The following is a 22,401-nucleotide window of genomic DNA, read 5'->3' on the forward strand; positions in this document are numbered from 1 at the left end:
CTGTATTTCTGTATTCAAATTCAAGACCTGTATTTCAAGAATTTTCTGAAGAAGCCTTCTTGAAATCTAAATACCATATATACCATATTGTATGATCAGCTTGTATCTATTACTGCTGTTGCTTCTTAGTTAAAGAATAATAATAATAATAATTGCTTACACTTATATAGCGCTTTTCTGGACACTCCACTCAAAGTGCTTTACAGGTAATGGGGACTCCCCTCCACCACCACCAATGTGCACCACCACCTGGATGATGCGACGGCAGCCATAGTGCGCCAGAACACTCACCACACATCAGCTATCAGTGGGGAGGAGAGCAGAGTAATGAAACTAATTCATAGATAGGGATTATTAGGAGGCCATGATTGGTAAGGGCCAATGGGAAATTTGGCCAGGACACCGGGGTTAAACCCCTACTCTTTTCGAGAAACGCCCTGGGATTTTTAATTACCACAGAGAGTCAGGACCTCGGTTTTACGTCTTATCCGAAGGACAGCGCCTGTTAACAGTATGGTGTCCCCGTCACTATACTGGGGCATTAGGACCCACATGGACCGCAGGGTGAGCACCCCCTGTTGGTCCCGTTAACACCTCTTCCAGCAGCAACCTTAGTTTTTCCCAGGAGGTCTCCCATCCAGGTACTGACCAGGCTCACACCTGCTTAGCTTCAGTGGGCTGCCAGTTGTGAGTTGCAGGGTGATATGGCTGCTGGCAAAGAACACCCATCTTTTCCAAATCCACATTGCCTAACCCTTAAAAATCTTATTGCCATGTAGATTATCCCCTATTTGAGTACTTATTATGTCTAATTCAATTAAAGTAATTTACTGTAAATAAGAAATACTAGTCTGTAATTGTTTGGTTTGGTTTTGTCACTCATTTGGATTAGCACAGCATAAGCAATTTTCCGGTCACAGGGCACATGAGACTATAAGAAGAGTTTTGTTAATGGCCTATAAGTAACATACTGTAAGCTATTTCCTTAAGTATAATTGATAAAACACCTTTGGGCCCTGGTAATTTTTATATTAAGTGCACATAGTAGCTGTAATACTTTTGCCTTTTTAATGCTAATAATATTTAATATAGAACTTTGTGCTTGCTGTGCCTTAGGCATGTTTTTATTTATTCCTTTGTAAACACTTGAGTGCAATAATAGTTTAATACATCAATCATTTCCCTGTCATTACCTGATACAGTAGTTAGTGTTCCCATATAGCTGTTATACCAATGAAAACTTCTGCTTATACTTTTCTTAATTGATTAATTTACAGTAATCATTTCTTGCCTGACTTTGGTTTACTTAATTAGGGACACTTTTCTTCAAGCAGAATATTTTTAGTCTGCCATCCATTTTCTACTGAAATCAATACTTATCCTGCCCAACTCTACTCTGATTTTCTGAAATTGAAAACCCCCTGTTTACAGTGGTTAGCATGACTGCCTTGCAGTACTGGAGTCCTGGGTTCAATTCCAGAACTGAGGACTATCTCTGTAGTGTTTGTCCCATTGTTTGCATGAGTGCTCTGGTTTCCACCACAGTCCAAGAACATACTGGTAGGTTAACTGGCTTCTGGGAAAATTGGCTTTAGGTGTGAGTGTGTTTGTGTCAGTGTCTAACCTGCTCCCATGTGACCACGAATTGGAAGAAGTAGTTAGAAAATGGGTTGTAATGTTTCATAGCCGTTCAGAGACGCCAAATATGTAACGTTGCCATAGCCAAAATGTAATGTAGTGGCTCTCTGAAGGCACCAGTTCTGTAGGGTTTGGGCATTTACTGAGACAATTATTAATTGTAGTTGATTCTTTTGATGGCTTTAGAATCCAACCATGCGACATAACTCAAACAACGCACACACACAGGTACTAATACACGAGGATACATTTATTAATACATAAAATATGCATATAAACCTAACAGATCTTATCGAGAGGGTTATCAGAATACAAAAGGTATATATTCAGTCAGTTACAAAGAGTTACACATATCAAGAGGACATACGTTCAGTATATCATTCATTAAGACCGTTTCATAAATGAACTTGGTTATAACTTCTACATTAGATACTCAAAACAAGTACATAACTCTTAGGAATTAAATTGATATCAACTGGTTGGGATAACAATTGAATTCTCGAGCTGTAATGCATTGAAGTTGAATACTCATCCAATTTCTGGGGATTCAGATCTCCTGCGGGCACAAAGAAACAGTTGCAGGCTGTTGCTGTCCAATCCACGCTCTCTGGCTCGGTGCCAGGCTGTGCTGTGCGGCTTGCGACGGTGCGCTGCTGATGTTCACTGACCGGCTAGTTAGTGTTGGCTTTAACTAGCAAAGTTTGTGCACAGGAGAAAAGATGACTGTGGGTCCCAGCAAGTCGGGAAGAGGATCGGTTCATTCCTGATGAAGAGCTAGTCCACAGTTCCGACCTGTTCACGAGGCCTGCTGCTGGTTACTCTCTGGCAACCTCCACTCTAGACTCTTAGATCAAAGGAAAGTTCTGGCACTCGGACACACTGGCCGTTCCGTGGTTGTCCGGGCTGAGTCTCAGGATGGTCAGGAGGCGCGCTGCGAGAATGTCCTGCCCTTGGTAGCCTTCTGCTCCTGGGCCGTCCTGCCCTGGAATTCTCCTTTGAATTCCCTTTAGAAAAGTCCACAGAATTCTCCTGAATCCCTTCTGAATCTTACTGAATCTCTTCTGAATCTCCTCTGAATCTCGAATCTCTCAGGCTCTCTGTGTTGCCTGTTTTTACCTGGAGGAACTTCAGCTCGTTGATTGGCTGAAAGTTCCATGGGCATCAGAGTCCCACGTGGGTTACTCGGCCCTACCAGTCCCTGATTGGTTGATCAAGGTGAGATATGAGTCACTTACTCCTGACACTTAGTAATGCAGTCCAGATGTCCAACTGCCACTCCCTAGACAGATAGGCGCCAATGGATGACCATTGATCATGATAGCCAGGCTTAGCTAAGTGCATCCCCCTTTGGGAGCTGTCCTTATCAAAGGAAATCAGCCTGCATGAATAGTTTCTCTGTGGCTGCACCACAGAGATGAACAGAGAAATGGGGCCTCATTTGGGAAGGCTCAGAACACTTAATTCTTTCTTATTAATAAGCCTCGCCGCTACAGGGTGAATGTTTTTAAAATTAAACTAAGTAACCTATTTGTTACTTTCAATTTATATGGTCTGTATTGATAAGGTGGTATTTTAGTTCCATTTACAGGCATGTTGGTTTTATGATGTATTTATATGATTGCATTCTGGTAGGCACTCATCTGAAATCCTTTATCTAAAGGTTCATTCTGTGTAGGGCTTCTTTCCAAAACACATAGATATTTATGCATAGTATAGTGAATGTCGAGCACCAAGCCACAATATGCAGCTGAGAGCTAGCATATCACCAATTTATGAGTGCACGTTTGGGAGGTCTGTCACTATTTTTGGCTTTTCGGAGAAGCCTGCTCAGTCCCAAAAACCAGTCCAACACAGATATATTAGTTAATAAAATATATTCCTCTGCTCTTTATCTCCTGTGGATCAACTCTTCAAATGTTCAACCGTATAATAGACTGGAAGACTGGAACAGAAACTCATGAAACTCCATTCCTCTTCTTAAAATTAAAACTATTCATTACATTCACAGGGACATGCTTAACAGGGCTCACCCTTCAATATATGGTCAGGCTTTCCCTTTAATGGGAAGGAATGTGTCCCTTGTCTCCTTGGACACCTACTGATGTGCCCTACATGGCTTATTCTTTGGTGCCCAGTTTTCAACTACAATTAAAATTAGTCAACAACTCTACAGAGACTATGACGAATTCAGATTAAATCCAGGAATATGAAAGAGACAAAATGCTAAATTTATGGTATCTGTCACCCATTAGTTTAATCTGCTCCATAATAAAATACTTGCATGTTTTTTTCCTCTTTTAAAACCTTCAAGCTTCATCCTAATTCATCTGGAATTGGGACTACAGGCTGGCTGCTGGTCTTAAAAGGCAGGAATAAAATATTTACTCCTGTGCTACAGTATCTAAACTCTCTATAGTTCCTCTAATAACTCACTCTCTCCCTGAACTGCAGGAGCTTAGACACAACCCCAAGCCTATACACCTGACTGATGACATGCTCTGATTTCTGTTGCTCCTGAGGAATGTCCAATTATGCACAGGACCAATCAGAGGAACTCTTTTTCTGCCTGTGCAGTTCCATTTCACAGGGGGCAAATCTAAGGCAGGTGTGTCCAGCTGGAGGAGGATACAACCAAGCTTAAATTTGTACTATCACCTATAGACAGCCAAATGGTAGCAAAAATCTGTATACTGTATGTATAGTTCCTTGAACCATTCTTAAACATAATTATGCAATCTGATGTAAAGATAATGTTTCTGAGATTGTAGACAATTTGCTTACAGAAACATACAATCAAAATCATACACACTGTACAATTAAGGAATCCATTACCAGCAACGCAGTGCAAATACTGTAAGTAAATTATTACTCCATAAGTATTTACGTTTTTAAAAGTGCTGAGCAGCTTTACAATAGCACAAATTACAAGTTGGACGTATTCTGGAGCATCATTATTTCCACATTGTGAAATAGATGCAGTTTGTAAAGTTTTGTTGTGCAGCAGTGTTCTTGATCATTATGTATAAAACCTGATCCTGGTGGCTGCTAGACATATTCTTTTCATGTGGTCAGGGTGAGAAAATTTGTGCTTGCAATTTATAACATGAGAATATATTCTCAAGGATTTTCTTTGTGTGCATGTGAATATATAAACAGAGTCAATGAATGAGCCATTAAAATGTTTTGGTTTTGTAATTTTGGGAGAAGGTTGCTACTTGGATATTAGAGTACCTTAAAGATAAGTATAGTAGTGGTGCATGCCAAGCACATCAGTTGGAAGAATATAAATTTGCTTCCAAACTGTTAAGGGACTACAAGACTAAACACTACTAACTAATAGGCTGCATTAAGGAAGATCTTTTCAACCCAGAGTTGAAATGAGTATGACTCTGGTATAGACACCAGCATTTTATTGTTCTTGATGACTTTATTGTGACTTGAAATGAGCAAATAAAATATTTATTTCTGCAGTTTCTTTATTGGAAACATGTTCCTTTATTGGAAATGTGCTTCTGCCTGCTCCTTCTTGCCCCTGTACATCCTTTTCTTGAATTTCACAGATAATCACTAAGACATGTTTTGGAAATTGCATCATATTCCGCCATGACTGAAGCCATGATTTTACTTCCATTTCTTTAGTGGCTATATTCATGGATAGATCTACCTTAGTGACGGTTTGACAAGGATTGTGGAGCTTTTCAGTTCTCGCCATTGTTCCACATCTTTAGTTTACTTCATCAGGATGCTGTCATGTTCTAAGTTCAGAAAACTCCAGTGCTTCCCTCCTTATCATCACCATGCCATTCATTACTGATTGAGGCCATCTGTGGCAACCTTCTGCAGTCATGTAATGTTATTAGTCACCACAGACTCTTCAGCAAGACTGTCATCCAGGAGTCTACAAACAGTCATATGTACTCTTATTAAATCAATGCAAGTGTATGTTTTTTCCCCACCAAAAGGTATGGAGAAATACAAACTAACCCCTGTACTTTTGAAACCTCCCCCAGTGAAGACAAGTCAAACGTGATTAATATTTGTTGTTTCATTAGTTTAGCCGACATGCTTAAGTTGATTATGAGGAATTACAGTCATTAACAAAAACTACAGTCCTCTTCTGTGGCTTTTAGGTTTTGTATTTTCTGTGTTGTTATTGTGATCAATAGGTGGGTGAAAATAAAGAGGAAGGTTGTGAGTTATACAGTATACTGCAGTACAGTTAGTTAAGTATCCATAAGACTTCCAGACCACTTGGCATATGGCGCCAAACAAGCAACTCTCAGTCTAATTGTTCATGACAGGTCTATTTGGAGATCTAATCACAACCAAACCAAGAGTTATTTTGCAATGTGCAGAACTCTATGCACAGATCAGTGGGCATGATTACAGCACATCAAAGAATAATAAACAATATTTTGCCACAGAGCTTAACACATGCTATAGATATTTTCTTGAACAAAAAAAACAAATTTGATAATGTATCTTAAAATGTCTTACATTCAGTTACTCAAAACATTTGGTTTTGTGATATATCTGTAATGTCATTTGTGATCCACTCTCTTAAATTGCAGAAATGATGCTGGAAGCAATAAAATAATATTTGAGCTTCTGTGCTGGCATTCATTGCTATGAGGTGCCTGCTGTGTTAATTTCCCACTAGTCTACAAAGCTTTGTTTATCTTCACAGTGATTGCTGTGGAGTGTTTGGTTTTCTCCGGTGCCTTGGATATTTTTAAATATAGATGTCTATGAAAACACACAAGGGATTTAACAGTGAAAATGTATTGTTAAAGGCAATTTCTGATTCCCAAATTTCAGCTGTGCCCCAAATGCAGTTAACTCAGTCTCTTTTGTCTTGCAAATATGGCTGACATGTTCTATCATTCCTCACTTTCAATATTTCCCATTATTTTAAAAAATACACTTATTAAAGCAATACACTGATAAATGAATAACTGCCATGCAGAGTTCTAGGGTTTGTGGGAACATTAAAAATTAATCACTTATTACACTGTGATAAATGTGTTTGTAAAAGTATATATTTTGAATTGCAGAGTGAGGTTGAGTGCACCATTGGTATACAGTAAATGAACCAATAACAGATTTCTCAGCACATTCAAAATATGTCATGTTTGTACAGTAAGTGCTGCCTTATTATCAATAATCTCTAGCTCAAGTGAGGGATTGAGATACAAAATGTCCTGTTAAATCTACTAGACTTTTTTTTACTATTGTTACTATTATAAAAATCAAACTATGCAGTAACATAGTAAGAACATACAGTTACAAATGAGAGGAGAGCAGTCAGCCCATCTTGGTAGTTAATATCTAACTGATCAGAGGATCTCATCCATCCATTTAGGATACTGTACATTTGTTTTTCCCCGGACGTTGGGTGCAGTATCTGGCTTTCAGTGTGCTTATATCCAAAATGTAAAGTCTCTATGTATTTAAACATTCAACAGGGGTGGGACTAGTACCCCAGTGTAGGTTTAAGGATTTTCTGATACAAACTTTGCTTAATTATTGCTGAATGAATGACAACAACCCACTGTCACGGATGTCGGAAAGGACGAACCATGGAATGGCAGGAGAGTGAAAATACACCCTATGCGTAGCAGCGAGACGGGGGTTAGCCCGGACTCAGCTGTTCAGGAAATGCCATGTAGAAACCTATGCCCTCAGGACAGGAGTGACCTGGTGCTAGGTGGGTTTCAGGACATCTGAACCTCAATGCTGAGCGAGGAGCAGAGCAGAAGCAGGAAGTAAATAGGCTACACAACAAGACACACCAGAAAGACATGAATAGTCACAGGGAACTAGGAACAGGAGAGAAGTAGAGCGCCCTCTAGATGTACTGGGCATGACACCCACAACTATTGGCATCACCGTCATCTAAATATCTGAAGTAATATGGGCGCGGCATTATTGCAAAGTTAAATTTGTTGATTTTTGGTGTGTACTTGCTCCAATACACCTTAGTTGTAATGCATCATAGCCTGTTTATTTTTATACGAACACCTGATTTTAGACTACATGTAAAGAATATTCATTCTTATTTTCAGCTATGAACATTTTGATTTTGGTGCCCTCTCGCTACATAACTGCCATAATTTTCACCATATTCTCTGGGTATTTTGCAATGCATGGTTCAAAACATACACAAAACAATTTTAAAATGTTTCATTTCTGCCAAAGCTTTTCTAGAAGTGTGAAAGCAATATATGAAATTGTGGAACTTTCTGAGACCTGTGTGTTCTGTGGCACAAGTAAGAATTCATTTCTATGAACATTTTATCTACAGTTCCATAATCTAAATGAAACCTTGACTTTCTAAATTTAAGGCAGCTCAAAAGCCTGTTGTTATTAGGGGTGAATCAGTGTAAATGGTTGATAGATATACAGTAAGTATTTAGGGACTGTTCTGGCCAGCAAGTTCAATTTTGAGGCAAATGTTGAATCTGTTTTCAAAAAGGGCCAACAGCATCTATTTTTTATTAAAGAATCTCAAACATTTTAAGGTTGATCATTTGTTTTTGATCATGATCATCAGTCTTTCATTAAATGTATTGAATTAAACTTTTGCCCTGATCTGCTGGTTTGAGAATCTGAATCTGAGAAGTAAGAACAAATTGGCAAGTATTATCAAACTATGTCAGAAAGTCATTCAGTCCTATCCCATGTCTACTTACACAAGTAAGTCTTGTGTAAAAGCAAAATCCATCCTTCATGCCCTTTTTAATGAATTCCAAATACTCCCCTTGGAACGTAGATACAGATTTCCCAGATTAAAAATGAACAGGTTTATGTTCTCATATACCTATAGCCATAACCCTGTTTAACACATTGATTCTCTGTTGCTTTAAAACAAATTACCCCTTGGGACTAATAAAGATGCACTCTCTCTCTTTATTATTTGATCCTGTTCTACTGTGAAAGAACATTAGCTAAATGGGAAAGGCAACTGAAGAAAAACTAAAACAGGCTCAGGTTGATGACCTGTGTCCAAAAAATAACCAACATTTACAGTATATCTTTTCAGAAACTCTAGTTAATAACCTAATGAAGATACATTATGTAGTACAGCAACTACTGAACATGAAGTAGGTTGGGGTGGCTGATGTCTTGCGTGTATAACTCTCCTCAAGCCAAGGAGACTTTCAATTGGAATCATTTCATCACAATTGGAATCAGCCTGCCCTCTTTTTATTATGAAGAAAACTAAATGGAAGGTTTGTTTTGATTCCTGTAGTCTAAACCTTTGCTTTGTATAAAATTATTAGTTTGAATAAAAAATGTTTCAAGTATTTGGAAGACTTTTAACTATACCCTTTAAGTCAAAACAGGTCTTGTAGTTACTACAATTCCTTTTAAGCCCTTGCTCCTAAGAATTTAATGAAACCTACATGTTACATAAGTGATTATTTCAGTACTGCCCCCAGGAGGTAATAGCTATTGGATGTGATTCTGTGTTATTAATGAATATGAACATGCTGTCCAATACTAAAGTGAAAGGAGCACTCTATCTTTTCGTCATCAGTTATTGCTTCCTACTGTTGGAAACAGATGCCTTTAAAGAAAGGAACATTGATTTAATTTAAGTTCAGTGCATAAAAAGCAGGGTAATAGTCAGATACCCCCATCAACAGCTTTCTCCATTCAGTTTACAATGATAAAGTCCTACATTTACAATTCCAGCAGTTTGCATATAGACCGGTTTTTAATTAAAAACTACAACAGGACCATTTTTAAACCCCCTTTTGTTCCTGACAGACCTTGCTTTCTGTTTTAGAAAGTAGCTGTAAGATTTGTAACTCGCAAATAAAAAAGGAGATAGAAAAATACATACATTTATATGTACAGTATGTATACATGGAAAATACATTTTTTCTTCAAACTAATACCTGGAATACGTTTTTTTTTATTATTTTGGTATAGCAACTATAGTACTATATACAGTATGAATAGCTTGACTACTTCAGAGTTTAAGCCTAAGAATTATTTAAAATATTTTGTTATGACACTAATTCTAACTTAAAATCCCCTTTATGCAAACATCTAAGTCACCAAAATCATCAATCTTATTTGATTTTTTAAAGTCAAATAAGTGGCACAAGTAAGCTTTTAAGAATTGTACTATTATTATTATTATTACCACCAGACTAATAGTAAATACATAGTCATAATGGTTCAAAAGCTAGCAACAGTTTTAATGCTATAAAGTACTTTCAGAAATTGACATTTATTTTAACAGGAAAGAAATATATGACATGTTTAACTGTTAAATGCAAGTCCTATACTGTATATCACTCCAAAGAACCTTAAAAGGCCTCTAAATTATTGTAGTAAAACCTTTAGACTTGTAGCATCTAGAATTAGATGAATTAGTTTCGTAGCTGTTTCTAAGTCACACACCCAAAATGAAAAAAAAAATACCATGTATAATCGTTATTATCTCGATTACAATCATGATCATTAGGATTATGGTCATTATAATTATGGCAGTAATGACTGTGATTACTTTTTTTTTGTTGCCTTCAGTGAAATAAAGGCTAAATTCTTATCAGCATGGCCGAAGCACTAATCAATCAGTCATGAATTATTAACTTTTCAAGAAAAGTATTCCTCACAAACTTTACAATGAGTTAAACTGGGCTGCAGAATAGATCGTATGAACTTAATGTGAAGATAGCAGGCACGTTTCCTAAAACTAAGAGAAAATTAAGTTTTTAGGATTTTTAAGTTGAGAGTAGGATCCCAGTAGTAGGATCTTATTAGCACTCAACAGTTGTCTGGCCTCCATGCTTCAATGTATTCCACGTATTATCAGGGTTCATTTCCATGGAAAGCTACAGTAGGTGTGTTCAGATTTGGAGTGGAGTAGAAGGCCATGCCAATGATTTACATGTCCAAGAGGAATAATAAAGATGTTAAACAAGAAAAGCTCAACAACAAATCCCTGGGAAACACCACAATAAGATTCTCTGAGTTCATGTTTTCACTAGTAAAGAATACAGATTATGTGACTAGACAAATAGGGGAATCAAGCATCCCAGACAGACCTGCATATTTTAACAAACATGATAATCCAAGAGATGTACATTTTGTGTCCTCTGGTTTGTGTTCACTTGGATTCAAATTTGTAGAAATAAGTGGCCCATCCCCATCCAGGGATATCATTGGAATTTGTTGAAAGACTACAAGTGTGAACAGTTTCGAAGAAAAAAATTGCCACTATGTGATACGGTCTCTGAAGATAATCTCTCTCTCTCTCTCGCACAGTCACAACAGATATTTAATCCCAAAATACCCTTTTCTGAACTACAATTTTTTCACATTGCATGATGACATTTTGAATATTATCTGTTGCATGGAGCTCTGGAATATAAACTTGTGAATACCTGATTTCCCATCTCCTTAATAACCTTTTGAATTCATCTCTACTTGTAACTTTACACATTATGTTTTAAATGCTTGTAATGCTTAGGTGGATAAAAAATTGCCCTGTATGTACAGTAATTATCCAATGGACACTAATGTTGGCTTGTTCATCCTTTGCCTTTCGCAGTGCCGGGTATGATGCTGTCCTTGATAGAAATGTGGCCATCAAGAAACTCAGCAGACCATTTCAGAACCAAACCCATGCCAAGCGAGCTTACAGGGAGCTGGTGCTGATGAAATGTGTCAACCATAAAAATGTAAGTCTGTGTTCACAGTACTTGTTTAATTGCCTTATGCATCTCTATTGCTTTAGAATAGCTTCCAAGAAATGAATGTTATTAATAAACCTGGATATCGCTGTGTAAAAATGTAAGAATTGTAAAAAATAAAGCAAGATAAGTAACATTATGTCTGCGAAATTACGAACCACTGCATTGGCACTCGGTACTCAATTAATGAGATGAGACTTGTATTAAAAATTACAGGCATATTTAATAATACTGTACATACTGTATATATTTTGATACTGTTATGCAATTATTAATTTAAAAGTAAGTACAATTTTATTTACATTTTATATCACCCTAAAACCTTGATGCATTTACCAATTAAACTTTTGATAAAGCACAATCTACAATTGTAAGTAATGGATCTACTGTAAAAGAAATAATAAGACCCTTTTAGCACTACCCAAGAATAATTTAAATGGTCCACACATAGTCAATCTGGGAGTCAATTAGCTTTGTTTGGTTCTTGCCTCCTTTGACAATTCTGTAATATATCAGTGCCTTAAAGGTGTAGTACTGTATTCACAGATTTGTTCAAGAATATGTAATGGTTCTATTTTATTCTATTAATTTTAAATATGTTCATAGTTCAAAGCAAATTAGAATTTGCTATGAACTATTAATGCTTAATCAGTATGAGCACACTTATGGGATATTAAATAGCCGACATTCAGCATGACAATTTTAGTTATTTTTAAACAAAAGGTAGATTATCAGGACTATAACCATTATAAACTGGAATGAATAGTTCTGAAACTATGATATATTACTAGCATTTACAAGACGTCGAAGGATTTCTCCTTTGCTTATTTTTAATGTGATCGTGCTTTGATCATGCTATATGATAAACTTCGTAACAGTCATACAAATCTGAAGAAAAATGTTTTGTTGTCTCTTTGCTGCATTAGAACTCAATCAATTTGAAAACAAATTTCTGTGCCTCTACTTTCACGTGAATTGGATGTTTTGGAAAATGAGCTGTTCAACAATATCGTTAGGCTGCCAGCGCTTTTATAAGATGCTTAATCATTATACAGCCGTGAGCTGCTCTAATGCTGCTGCTTTTCTTTCCCTCAGCAACAGCGTTTAATTCAGCAGTGTCCTTGAACGAGGGTCATTCAAACCAGTGCTGGAGCCCTGATCCATTTCATACGCTGTCTTTGTTCACAAAGGAACTGTGTGCTCCTGAAATTGTTATTTAACCAATTGCCTGCTGTGTGATTGTTTCAAAGTACTTTAAAGCTGTCTGGTTTTTAATGTTGCATATCAAGGAATATGAGATGGGTGATTACAAGTCAGGGCTTCAAAAATTCACTACTAATGTCCCTTAGCAGTGCCTGTGGTACTCATAACCCTGGAAAATAACCATTCACATTAATATTCAAATAATAACATTGACATTATCATCTTCTCTTTTATTTTATATACTGTATTTCTTTGCCACTATTCCTACCTGCATCGGATTCTGATTTTTTTGCTGTCTTTTTAGTTTTCTGTGTATTTGACTAAAACAGGAATCTTTAAAGTTTTTTTCATACTTACACTCCTTAGGATCTTTTGAAATTTTGTCCCCAATTGACAGAGCAAAAAAAACCCATCGTGTTAGACAGTTCTCTCTCTGCATCCCAAATTTAAAAACCAGAAATGGTTGCAAATGTATTGATGTGCGTCTTGTCCTATGTCCTGTTGATATTCATACTTAAATCTTCAAGACCCGATCTACCTCGAGCAGCAGTATTAGCACCTTGTAACCTGATCTTATCAGATCTCAGAAGCTAAGAAAAGCTTGACCTGGGATAGGAGATCTCCAAGGAAATCCTGGTGACTGCTGCCAATAGTGTTGGTGAACCAGTAGGGACATTTCCCTCTGGAAGACAAAGCATAATAATTGCCACATGCTTACCCAGGTGGGGCTGTGCACCTTCCTATAGGTGAAGTGCTTTGAGATCCTTTGGGATGAAGAGCACTGTACAAATGTAATCAATTTGAAATATCCTGAAGTATTACTGTAAATTGAATAACATGACAAAGAATTAGGAGCATTCACTCTTTTCCTGGGGGAAAAAAGTCAGATCATTTTTCTTCTAAATCTGCTTTTACTGTATTTTTGTGTCTCTGTTGTGCTCTTCTGAGTGAATTCATTTTTTTGTGTAACACTGAATATGAATATTTTAAAATAAAATGTTACTATTATCCACATCAATCATACGTTTCTTGCTTTATAGTTCCTTTGAGCTTGAATTGATGTTGCAATCTTTTAAAGAATCTGTTTATTTTTGTCTTCTAGATAATCAGCTTACTAAACGTTTTTACGCCACAAAAATCATTAGAAGAATTCCAGGATGTGTAAGTAATCTTATGATTTTCATATCAAAGGCTGTTTAATTAAAAAATAATCCTGAATACATTATGTAGCACATGTTTGCAGTTAGTCCAATGTGTGTAATAATGGTGTGACAAAGAATATTTCTGACACTTGGAAAATATAACTCTCACTGTAACAGTGAGAAGCGATGTCCTAGCATAACCTTTTAAAGAAATGCATATTAAAATGGCAGAGATAGAATTGTTTTTTCTGAACACGGCAAAACTTTGGACGCCCATTGATACACTGTGCAAAAAAAACAGTTATTATTTTCGTGATTCCAGGACTGGGGTAAATTAGGGGTTGAATCCCTATCATTTGGTTTTGTGAAACATCACTGTTCTTTGGATTTTTAAGTTCCATTGGGTTTCATTTCAGTAGTGACTTCTGTTTCAAACATCAATACTTGCTTCAAGAACCTACTCTGCTGAAGTCTAATAAGAAATCTAATGAACTGTGCTGGCCTTGTCTTAAGGGGTGTTGTGCTGGACAATGATGCATGAGCAGTGGCACTGCCCTGTTTGCTGCTCAAATACATACTCATGTGATATTTCCCTCTAGCCATGTAATGGCTTTGATTATAATACTGTACTTAAACATGAGACAAACTGCAGGGGGGCACTCATCATCAAAGGTTTTGTCTAAACCCTGGTCTCTCCTTTGCCCCACAATTTCTGGACATAATTTATATACCCATAAAACATTAAGATGAAAGATAAGAGTATATAATGAAAAACTGTTCATGAGATCAAGATCACACTTTATAAAACTATAAAGAAAGACTTAAATAAAAGTAGAGTTTCAGTCTCTAGTCTGGCTCCTAACCTGTTAGTTGTTCGTTCTTTATTTACCGGTGTCAGTCAGCACAAAACTCCCAAATTCTTGTTTTGAGTAAGGTAAGAATGTGAACCAGAAATTGAATTGAAAAGAGCATTCAGGTTGTGTTCTTGCAGTCTAACGTGTCACTTATTTGTTAGCCCAGGTATTTGGAACCCTCTTTGCCATACGCTGTTAAAGATAAAATTGCACATACTGTACACACTCTTTGCCCATTTTACGTCAGATGCATCTAAATTGTTCTAAAAACTTGTTCTTTTCGACTGATGTCCAGAAAACTTTTGCAGGCTCATGCCCTGTACTCATACCATCTAAACAAATCCATCACTGAAATTAATCTCTATTTACATTTTTTCATTTTCATTGTATACAGTATGTCTCCCTTCACATGCCAAACAGCCCTCAACTAACTCAGCTCTTTCCTCCCTTGGACAGAGCTGAGAAGCACTGTAATTCATTTGCAAACATGGCCAGAGTTTGCTGAAATTCAAAGTGCCTCAAAACCACTTATGCTCATCCAGACTTGAGGCACTGTGGGTTTATACTTTTGAAATTGTTTAACAGCTCATTTATCATAAACATTCTGAGCTTGACAGCAGACTGATTGTGCTGTGTATTGTCTCGACACAGTATGGTGCTTGCCATTGTGTCATGACTTTTTCACTCGAGGAAAATAATTTAAATGCCTGACAATTTTGCCAAAGACAGTATTATATAGTACATACAGTAAATTGACTGCATGATTAACACACTTATAACACATTCACTTAATGGACCCATAGCTGCCAATACTTGATCAATTTAATCAATTATTTAAAGACTCATAAATAACAATCAACTTCCCAAATAATACTTGTCACGGATGTCGGAAAGGACGAACCGTGGAATGGCAGGAGAGAAAATAGACCCTATGTGTAGCGGCGAAACTTAATGACAGGTCTCACTTCTGTTGTACTTGTCGTAGACCCTTTTTTTTAAATAGTAAAAAGAAATTGCAATAAATCTCTATTAATAATGGCAATGCCTAGAAACAGACAAATGTAAACTTGCTCCTAGTGACCCTAGTGTGTTTGTGGCTATAGAAGTCAGCTACATTTCCATAGATCTGCTTATAAGTAATCTTTGCATGCTATAAGGTCAACAGAGGCTTAGTCATTTGCTTCTTTTGAAAACAAATCAAGGGGAGAGTGAGCCGTCTCAGTGTTCACCAATTGTGTGAAATTTCCTATCTCATAATGAAATAATCTGTTATTCAGTAGGGGGTATTTTTTAAAATGTGAGTTAAGATTTTTTTAAAGACAGGCATTTCACAACTTTTTACCTTTACAGTATGTTTGTTTCTTCTTTTATTAGTATTTATTCATCTATTTTACTGTTTGTGTTTCTCTGAAGTTGGATTTTGCTTTTATTACTGATTTTATCTGCACTATGTATACATGGACAGTAGGTTTCCACAAATTGAATTTTTCACTTGCTGAATAGATCAAAGCATATTAGCCAAATTCAATTGGACAAATGGGTCCAATTAAACTTGATAAAACACAGTCTGTTTTCTCTGTTTCTGTTTCCGTTTTGTGTCAAATAAAAAGAAGTCAATAAACACCAGAATGAGAATGATTGTGATATATTAATAAATGTTTGTGCACATATATTTCTTAGTATCCTTAAAAAAACAATCCTGTTGGATGCTCTTGGAATTATGAAAAAAAATGGTACACACATGATTAATTGCTTTTACTTCAATGGACATTCAATTACAGCATAAAAACTCAATTTGCAATGATGCACAGAATGGCACTGGTCTGCTAAGTCTCAAATGTAGTACTTTATTGAGCACACAGAAATTCAGCAGTCACTGTGCAGTTCTACTGATTGAACATACTGTATCAGTGTTTTCTTTTCTCACTGTGCACATCCCAAACAGTAGTCACAATGTTCAATAAAAACCATCACTATCCAACATGCTACTATGCTACAGTATATCCACATTCTTAACATAATTTTCTAAATCAACACTATTCAGTTCAATCAACAATATTAAATTATTAGAACTCAATATATAAAATATACACAATTCTAAATAATAATTACAATAATATAATATATTATGTATCTACAGTATTCTATTATATTATTATTCTGTCTTTCAATCTCATGTGATTTTTCATTGAAAAAAAATAGTTTTAGGCAACATATACGATTGCACAATACTAAACCAGCTTTCAGGAAAGGAACAATGAGACCAGAGGGAGCTGTAAAGAGCTCCCAGATTTAGCTGGTGCACAAAAGCAGAAAATATCAATGAAATTACAGTATATCCCTAGGAAATCATATAGTATCAGTCAGATCAGCCCCATATTTCTAATGTTAAAGGTGAAAGATTTTAATTCTCAGGTGAGTATAACAATGATATGTAAAGAACTGAATATAGTAATAGCATTGTCTATTTTTTTTGTTTGCAAAAAGAGCAAAATGGATGAAAAAAAACTTGTGTAAAAAAATATATTGTTCTGCATTTCATTTCAGGATTTGATTCCTAGCCTTGTGTTATCTCTGTTACCCAGCAATTGAGTTTTATACAACATGGGCTTAATTCATTCCTCACAGGCACGAATTTAATCAAGTGAAAATCAATATGTTGGTAATAAAAATGCATCTGACCTGAAAGTAGATATTTGGATTCAAGTGTTAGTCGGCCTTAGTTTAGATGATAATATTAAGTTATATTTAGAATATTTGGTTCATATCAATCTGAAACAGGTGCAAAATCAGTTTTCAAGCAATAATGTTATTGTTTTATCAAAAACAAGTAATGGTAATCTTTTTAGCAGTTGAAGATTTTTTTCATCCTTAAAAGATTTCTTTGTTAAGCATCATTTTTATTAAAAAAAAACAAAAACAATTATGAGACAAATATAAACTGTTTCTTAGCTTAAGTCTGGAGTTTTTTATCTTTGGTAATGTGATTTATTTATTGAGTGAGATTTATGGTTGAGTCAAAGGTTTGATCTTGGAATAAGCCTGGAATAGTTCTTCTTGGTGGTAATAACTAAACTGCACATATGAGAATAAGAAAGGCAATCTATTCGAAAGAAGAAAAGTTAATCCTTGGCTAAAACCTTGGTGATGTTATTCTGTTCTACATTACAACAGAACAATGTACTGTAGTGACTGAATCCCTGATTTCCATCTACATGTCCAAACTCCTTAGTCGCACTCATAAATGCATGTGTTCAGCTTTGAAAATAAACACACAAAAGAAAATTACGAAAAAATAATAATTGGACCTTTTAAATCTAGAAATTGTAAGATGGAAAAGTTAGATTGTAAAATGTATCTGTATTATGTATTATGGAGTTGACTTCATTGAACGATAACATTATTTTGTCTGGCTGAACTGCACTACCAGTTTTCATACAGAAATACAGAGCGCCAATTGTCTTATTTGTGAGTTTCTCGAGGATATGTGGAGTGGATGACTATAGATTTCATTTACAGTATGTATTTATTGGCACTGTTTTACATTGGTTGATGCTTGCAATTCATGTATAATTTTCTTCTGTAAAAATGCTAAATAAAATGTGTACAGGACAAACTATGAAAAAGTGATCAATATGCTGTGTTGAATATTTGCAATTACTGATGGCATACAACATGTTTATGATCCTTTTTCTAGTTACCTTGTAATGGAGTTGATGGATGCCAACCTCTGTCAAGTGATTCAGATGGAGCTGGACCATGAGAGAATGTCTTACCTGCTCTATCAGATGCTGTGTGGTATCAAACATCTGCACTCTGCTGGAATCATTCACAGGGTGAGCAAGCCACAGCCCACTGTTATTATGGAATGGAACTTTCAGGAATGACCTGCTGTAATACAACTGTTTTGTGTAGCAGATTATACCATATTTAGAAAAAAGAACAAATCATAGAATTTATAACATATGATTGATATTAAATATACCCACTCAAATTGCCATATGCTTTCGTTTATTTTATATACAGTATATCTAAAGAGCTGTGTATCTTTAAGCAGAATTTATATCAGAGAACATATGTAAGTTAACGTTTGGTAGGTATTAGATTATATATTTTTAATTTTTTAGATAGTGCCTGTACGCCTTCAATTAATCACTCATTCAGTTCTGTTATCATTTATGAACTTTCTATTAATGCTGTAATAATTTATATTGCTATACTGTATACCCAAACTTGATTCTTAAAGATTCTTTTCTGAAGAGTAAGATCTGATGTTAACTTTCTGAAAGTGAGTTAAAAGAGTAGACGTAATGTGAGTGGAGAAAAGAATTGTCAAATTTAAGTAAGCGCTTCATTTAAACGTAGTTTGGGACATAATTTGAGGTGATTTCATTGTAGCAAAAAAAATTGATATCCATCCTGAAAATCTTGTCCTCATGTAAAACTGTACACACTTTAATTTTCCCAAAGGACCTGAAACCTAGCAATATTGTGGTGAAGTCTGATTGTACACTCAAGATCCTTGACTTTGGGCTGGCAAGGACTGCGGGCACAAGCTTCATGATGACTCCCTACGTTGTGACCCGTTATTACAGGGCTCCGGAAGTCATTCTGGGAATGGGATACAAGGAGAATGGTATGATCTAATTCCCAATGCTTTCCTTTGCAGAGGAAGCTCAAAGTAGGTATCTAGGTATTCAATTCCAGTCAGAAATGGAATTGAATTAAACAAAAAGCACATTATAACACATGAGCACGTCTAGCAGAATAAAATAAAAAGGATGAGAAAATAATTCTCACTTTTGCCTCAGATAATGGGTTAATTAATTTGCACATTATTTTCAAGCTCTTGAGAAGACCCTGAATTACAAAATAAATAGTTATAACAATTTTCCCTATTTTGTGTAGTTCACTGTCAGGAAATGTCAAGGATTTTCCCACTTATTAAATTCACAACAGATTGTAAAATCTATTAAGCAAATGTGCATTTGTAATATTATGTCATTATTAATTTCATAGTGGCGTTGAGTGAATAGGTATGTAAAAGCACATATTACACAAATGAATAGACAAATGTGAATAATACAGTATGTTAAATATTTATATTAAATAATGTAATGCTTAAGAACATATTAGTATAATTCTTATGTTAAGACTTTAAAATTCAGCAATCTGACTTTCAAAAGATCTTACAACTACGTAGTATATGTCCACAATTAGAAGACTTTATCAAAATTAATCTTCCAAAAATTAGCATAATAAAAATAAAACAAATTATTTTTTAAAACAATGGTTGACCTGACCTGGACTTCCTCTAGGATGCTTTGACATTACATATACATGCATTTTGAAATCACTATTAACATTCTCAGATAAACAGTTATAGTTGTGTAAGCTTAAGTCTGTTGCAATCTGACCTTTGGGGATGCTCTGTAGATACTTTTCTTGTATTAATACATTTGACAGAGGACTTTGGGCTCTGGGAAAGTATGGATTTTCTGTCTCATAGGCATTTCCCTTGCGATTTTTTCGGACACCCTTGGTCCAAACAACACTAATGTTTGTACATTATTCCCTTTCTACTAATACTAATTTGTCTGAGGATAACTGCTCCATTAGAATCATTCTTCGCTGTCTATTTGTCAGCAATGTCTTGTTTATGCTAACTTCTCATTTGTTCTCGCAACTCTTCTTTTTTCTGTACCAACAGTTGATATATGGTCAGTTGGGTGCATTATGGGAGAAATGGTCCGTCACAAAATCCTTTTCCCGGGAAGGGATTGTATCCTTGTTCAGCTTGCCATTGTTGATTGATTCAGATATTCTATTTTTTTTTAAATAATAGCAGGCGTCTGGTAAATTAGGCATGATTTTTTTTTGATGAACACAGTTTTGTCTATGCTTTGCTGATTTTTAAATAAAAAATTAACACATCCAGTGATACAAAAAGGAGCTCACAATCTCTTATTTAGGAATTAATTTAATGTCATTATTTCATAGGAAGCAAATTAAATCTGTTACTAATAACTACTCAGAATTCAGAGAAATAATGTAACAAAACTAACAAATAATGTAAATTGGAGTGAATGAGGAAACAAGTTCTGAATACTTTAAACCCGGACTTTTATAACCTTGACAGGGGAAAGTTAATTATTTCATGAGGCCTTTTAGATGACATGTGGATGATACCATTACATATTGATTAAATAAGAAGATATTCCAAGCAGGAAGCTTCACAGTGTATTCAATCCAGAGAAAATCTGAAGGGTGCAGTATATAAGACCAGAGATTCAAGTTTGGATTTCATTTTTCACTAAAAAAGGCAATGCCAGTAAATATTTTAGCAGTTACTTTGTAAAGTTTTACGTGGATACAATATTTCATGTCAAACGTTGTTTTCTTATTTGACTGAATGAACAATTATATTTATCATCATTAAATACAGTATGTAGAATAACCTCTAAATCATCTGAAAGTCAAGACATGGTGTTGACTGATCAAATATGATATCACCACCAACACACTGGAGGTAAAAAAAATATAATCTTTCAGTGAATAATAGATATGCAAACAAAAACTGTAAAGGCTTTTCAGTTGTAATTTACGGTTATCTGAAAATGAGCACCAGCAGGTTTCGCTTTTCTAACTGACTTTAGATTGCAGGAGATTACCACTGTCATTGATCCAGGTTGACAGTTATTGTGACCTTGGGGGAATGCTACTGTATATGATTACAGAAAAGTCATTCTGTTGGCTTTCAGTTGGTGCACAGAGAAAACCATCTGAAGTTTATGTGTGTCAGATAGGGTGTGATCGAAACCACGTCACTTACGGAAACCGTTTTAGGAAGAAGAATGAGGTCTTAATCCACTTATCTGTAAAGGTTTACTACTAAGAAATTAGTTACATACTACAGTATATGTGTGTTCATGAGAGTTGGGCAACACCATTTCTTTCCGTATAAGTTCCTATGAGGTTATGCACCTCAATATTTTTTTTGTCAGAGGTAAACCAGCCCGTATACTTCTGTTAGGTACCCTAGTAGATTTAGTTAATTTCAGTGCTTTTTAACCACAAATGCTATACCATCACTGAAATACCAAATTCTGCTAAGCCAACGACCTTTCTGAAGTGATTGCTTCTCCCACCTTTGGCTACAACCAAATCTTGAATATTAATAATTAGACTTTGCAGAAAGGCTGCAATACAGAATTCTGTCCAGAATGCCTTAAAATAACAAATAATCCAAAATGTTTTCAATGACCTGAAGTCCATTTTGTTATTGTGCTAAAATCTATTAGATCATGTTAATGATTCTTTTATAAGGGACTATGGGTCCTGCTCCAACTTTTAAATAAACCCTAACCCATCTACCCACTGCTACAGTACGGTTGCTCAGTCAACAAACATCCCTTTCTGTTTTGGCATACTCCCAGCTCTGTATCCCCAGGGGGCCGACTTAGCAGAATCCGGAGGTATTTTGTAAATATTAACTAAATTTCATGCTGTTCATCTTCTCTTGAACTTTGCACTAGATTTGTGTGACTGAGCTTTTTATTTTGTTTGCTTATAACTTGCTGTTTCCATTCATTTTTCTTTGACTACTTCTTAAAATGAGATGAATGTGGTTACCTTCACTAATATCCAGTTTGCAAAATGTATCCAGTATTTGTGATGTACCTCATATACTGTATACCATTGAAACAGATAGCAGCCAAGAAGAAGGGACACTTCCTAGGGACCTATGGCAGTCCATCAGCTATAAGGTCATACTGTACCACATTGTGTTATAAGTAAATTGTAATCATATTGAGTTTTTAAACAGAAGGTCAGATTGTAATCTTGCACTTCTGC

At 35.6% G+C, this 22,401-nt stretch overlaps 1 protein-coding gene across 8 annotated transcripts in view; it reads left to right on the forward strand.

Annotated features, from left to right (window-relative positions):
• mapk10 (mitogen-activated protein kinase 10) overlaps window positions 1–22,401 on the forward strand; it is a 105,726-nt gene that overhangs the window by 53,702 nt on the left and 29,623 nt on the right. For 6 of the 8 annotated variants that reach the window (XM_088628893.1, XM_088628888.1, XM_088628890.1 and 3 more), the window contains exons 4-8: window positions 11,207–11,336; window positions 13,654–13,712; window positions 18,245–18,383; window positions 19,018–19,183; window positions 20,258–20,329. In XM_088628893.1, the coding sequence (XP_088485019.1) occupies window positions 11,207–11,336; window positions 13,654–13,712; window positions 18,245–18,383; window positions 19,018–19,183; window positions 20,258–20,329 (566 nt within the window). The remainder of the gene's footprint in view (window positions 1–11,206; window positions 11,337–13,653; window positions 13,713–18,244; window positions 18,384–19,017; window positions 19,184–20,257; window positions 20,330–22,401) is intronic. The other 2 variants (XM_088628889.1, XM_088628891.1) reach the window with 1 other exon arrangement.

The sequence above is a fragment of the Lepisosteus platostomus genome, chromosome 4, assembly GCF_059453375.1.
Source record: "Lepisosteus platostomus isolate fLepPlt1 chromosome 4, fLepPlt1.hap1, whole genome shotgun sequence".
Classification (NCBI taxonomy): domain Eukaryota; kingdom Metazoa; phylum Chordata; class Actinopteri; order Semionotiformes; family Lepisosteidae; genus Lepisosteus; species Lepisosteus platostomus.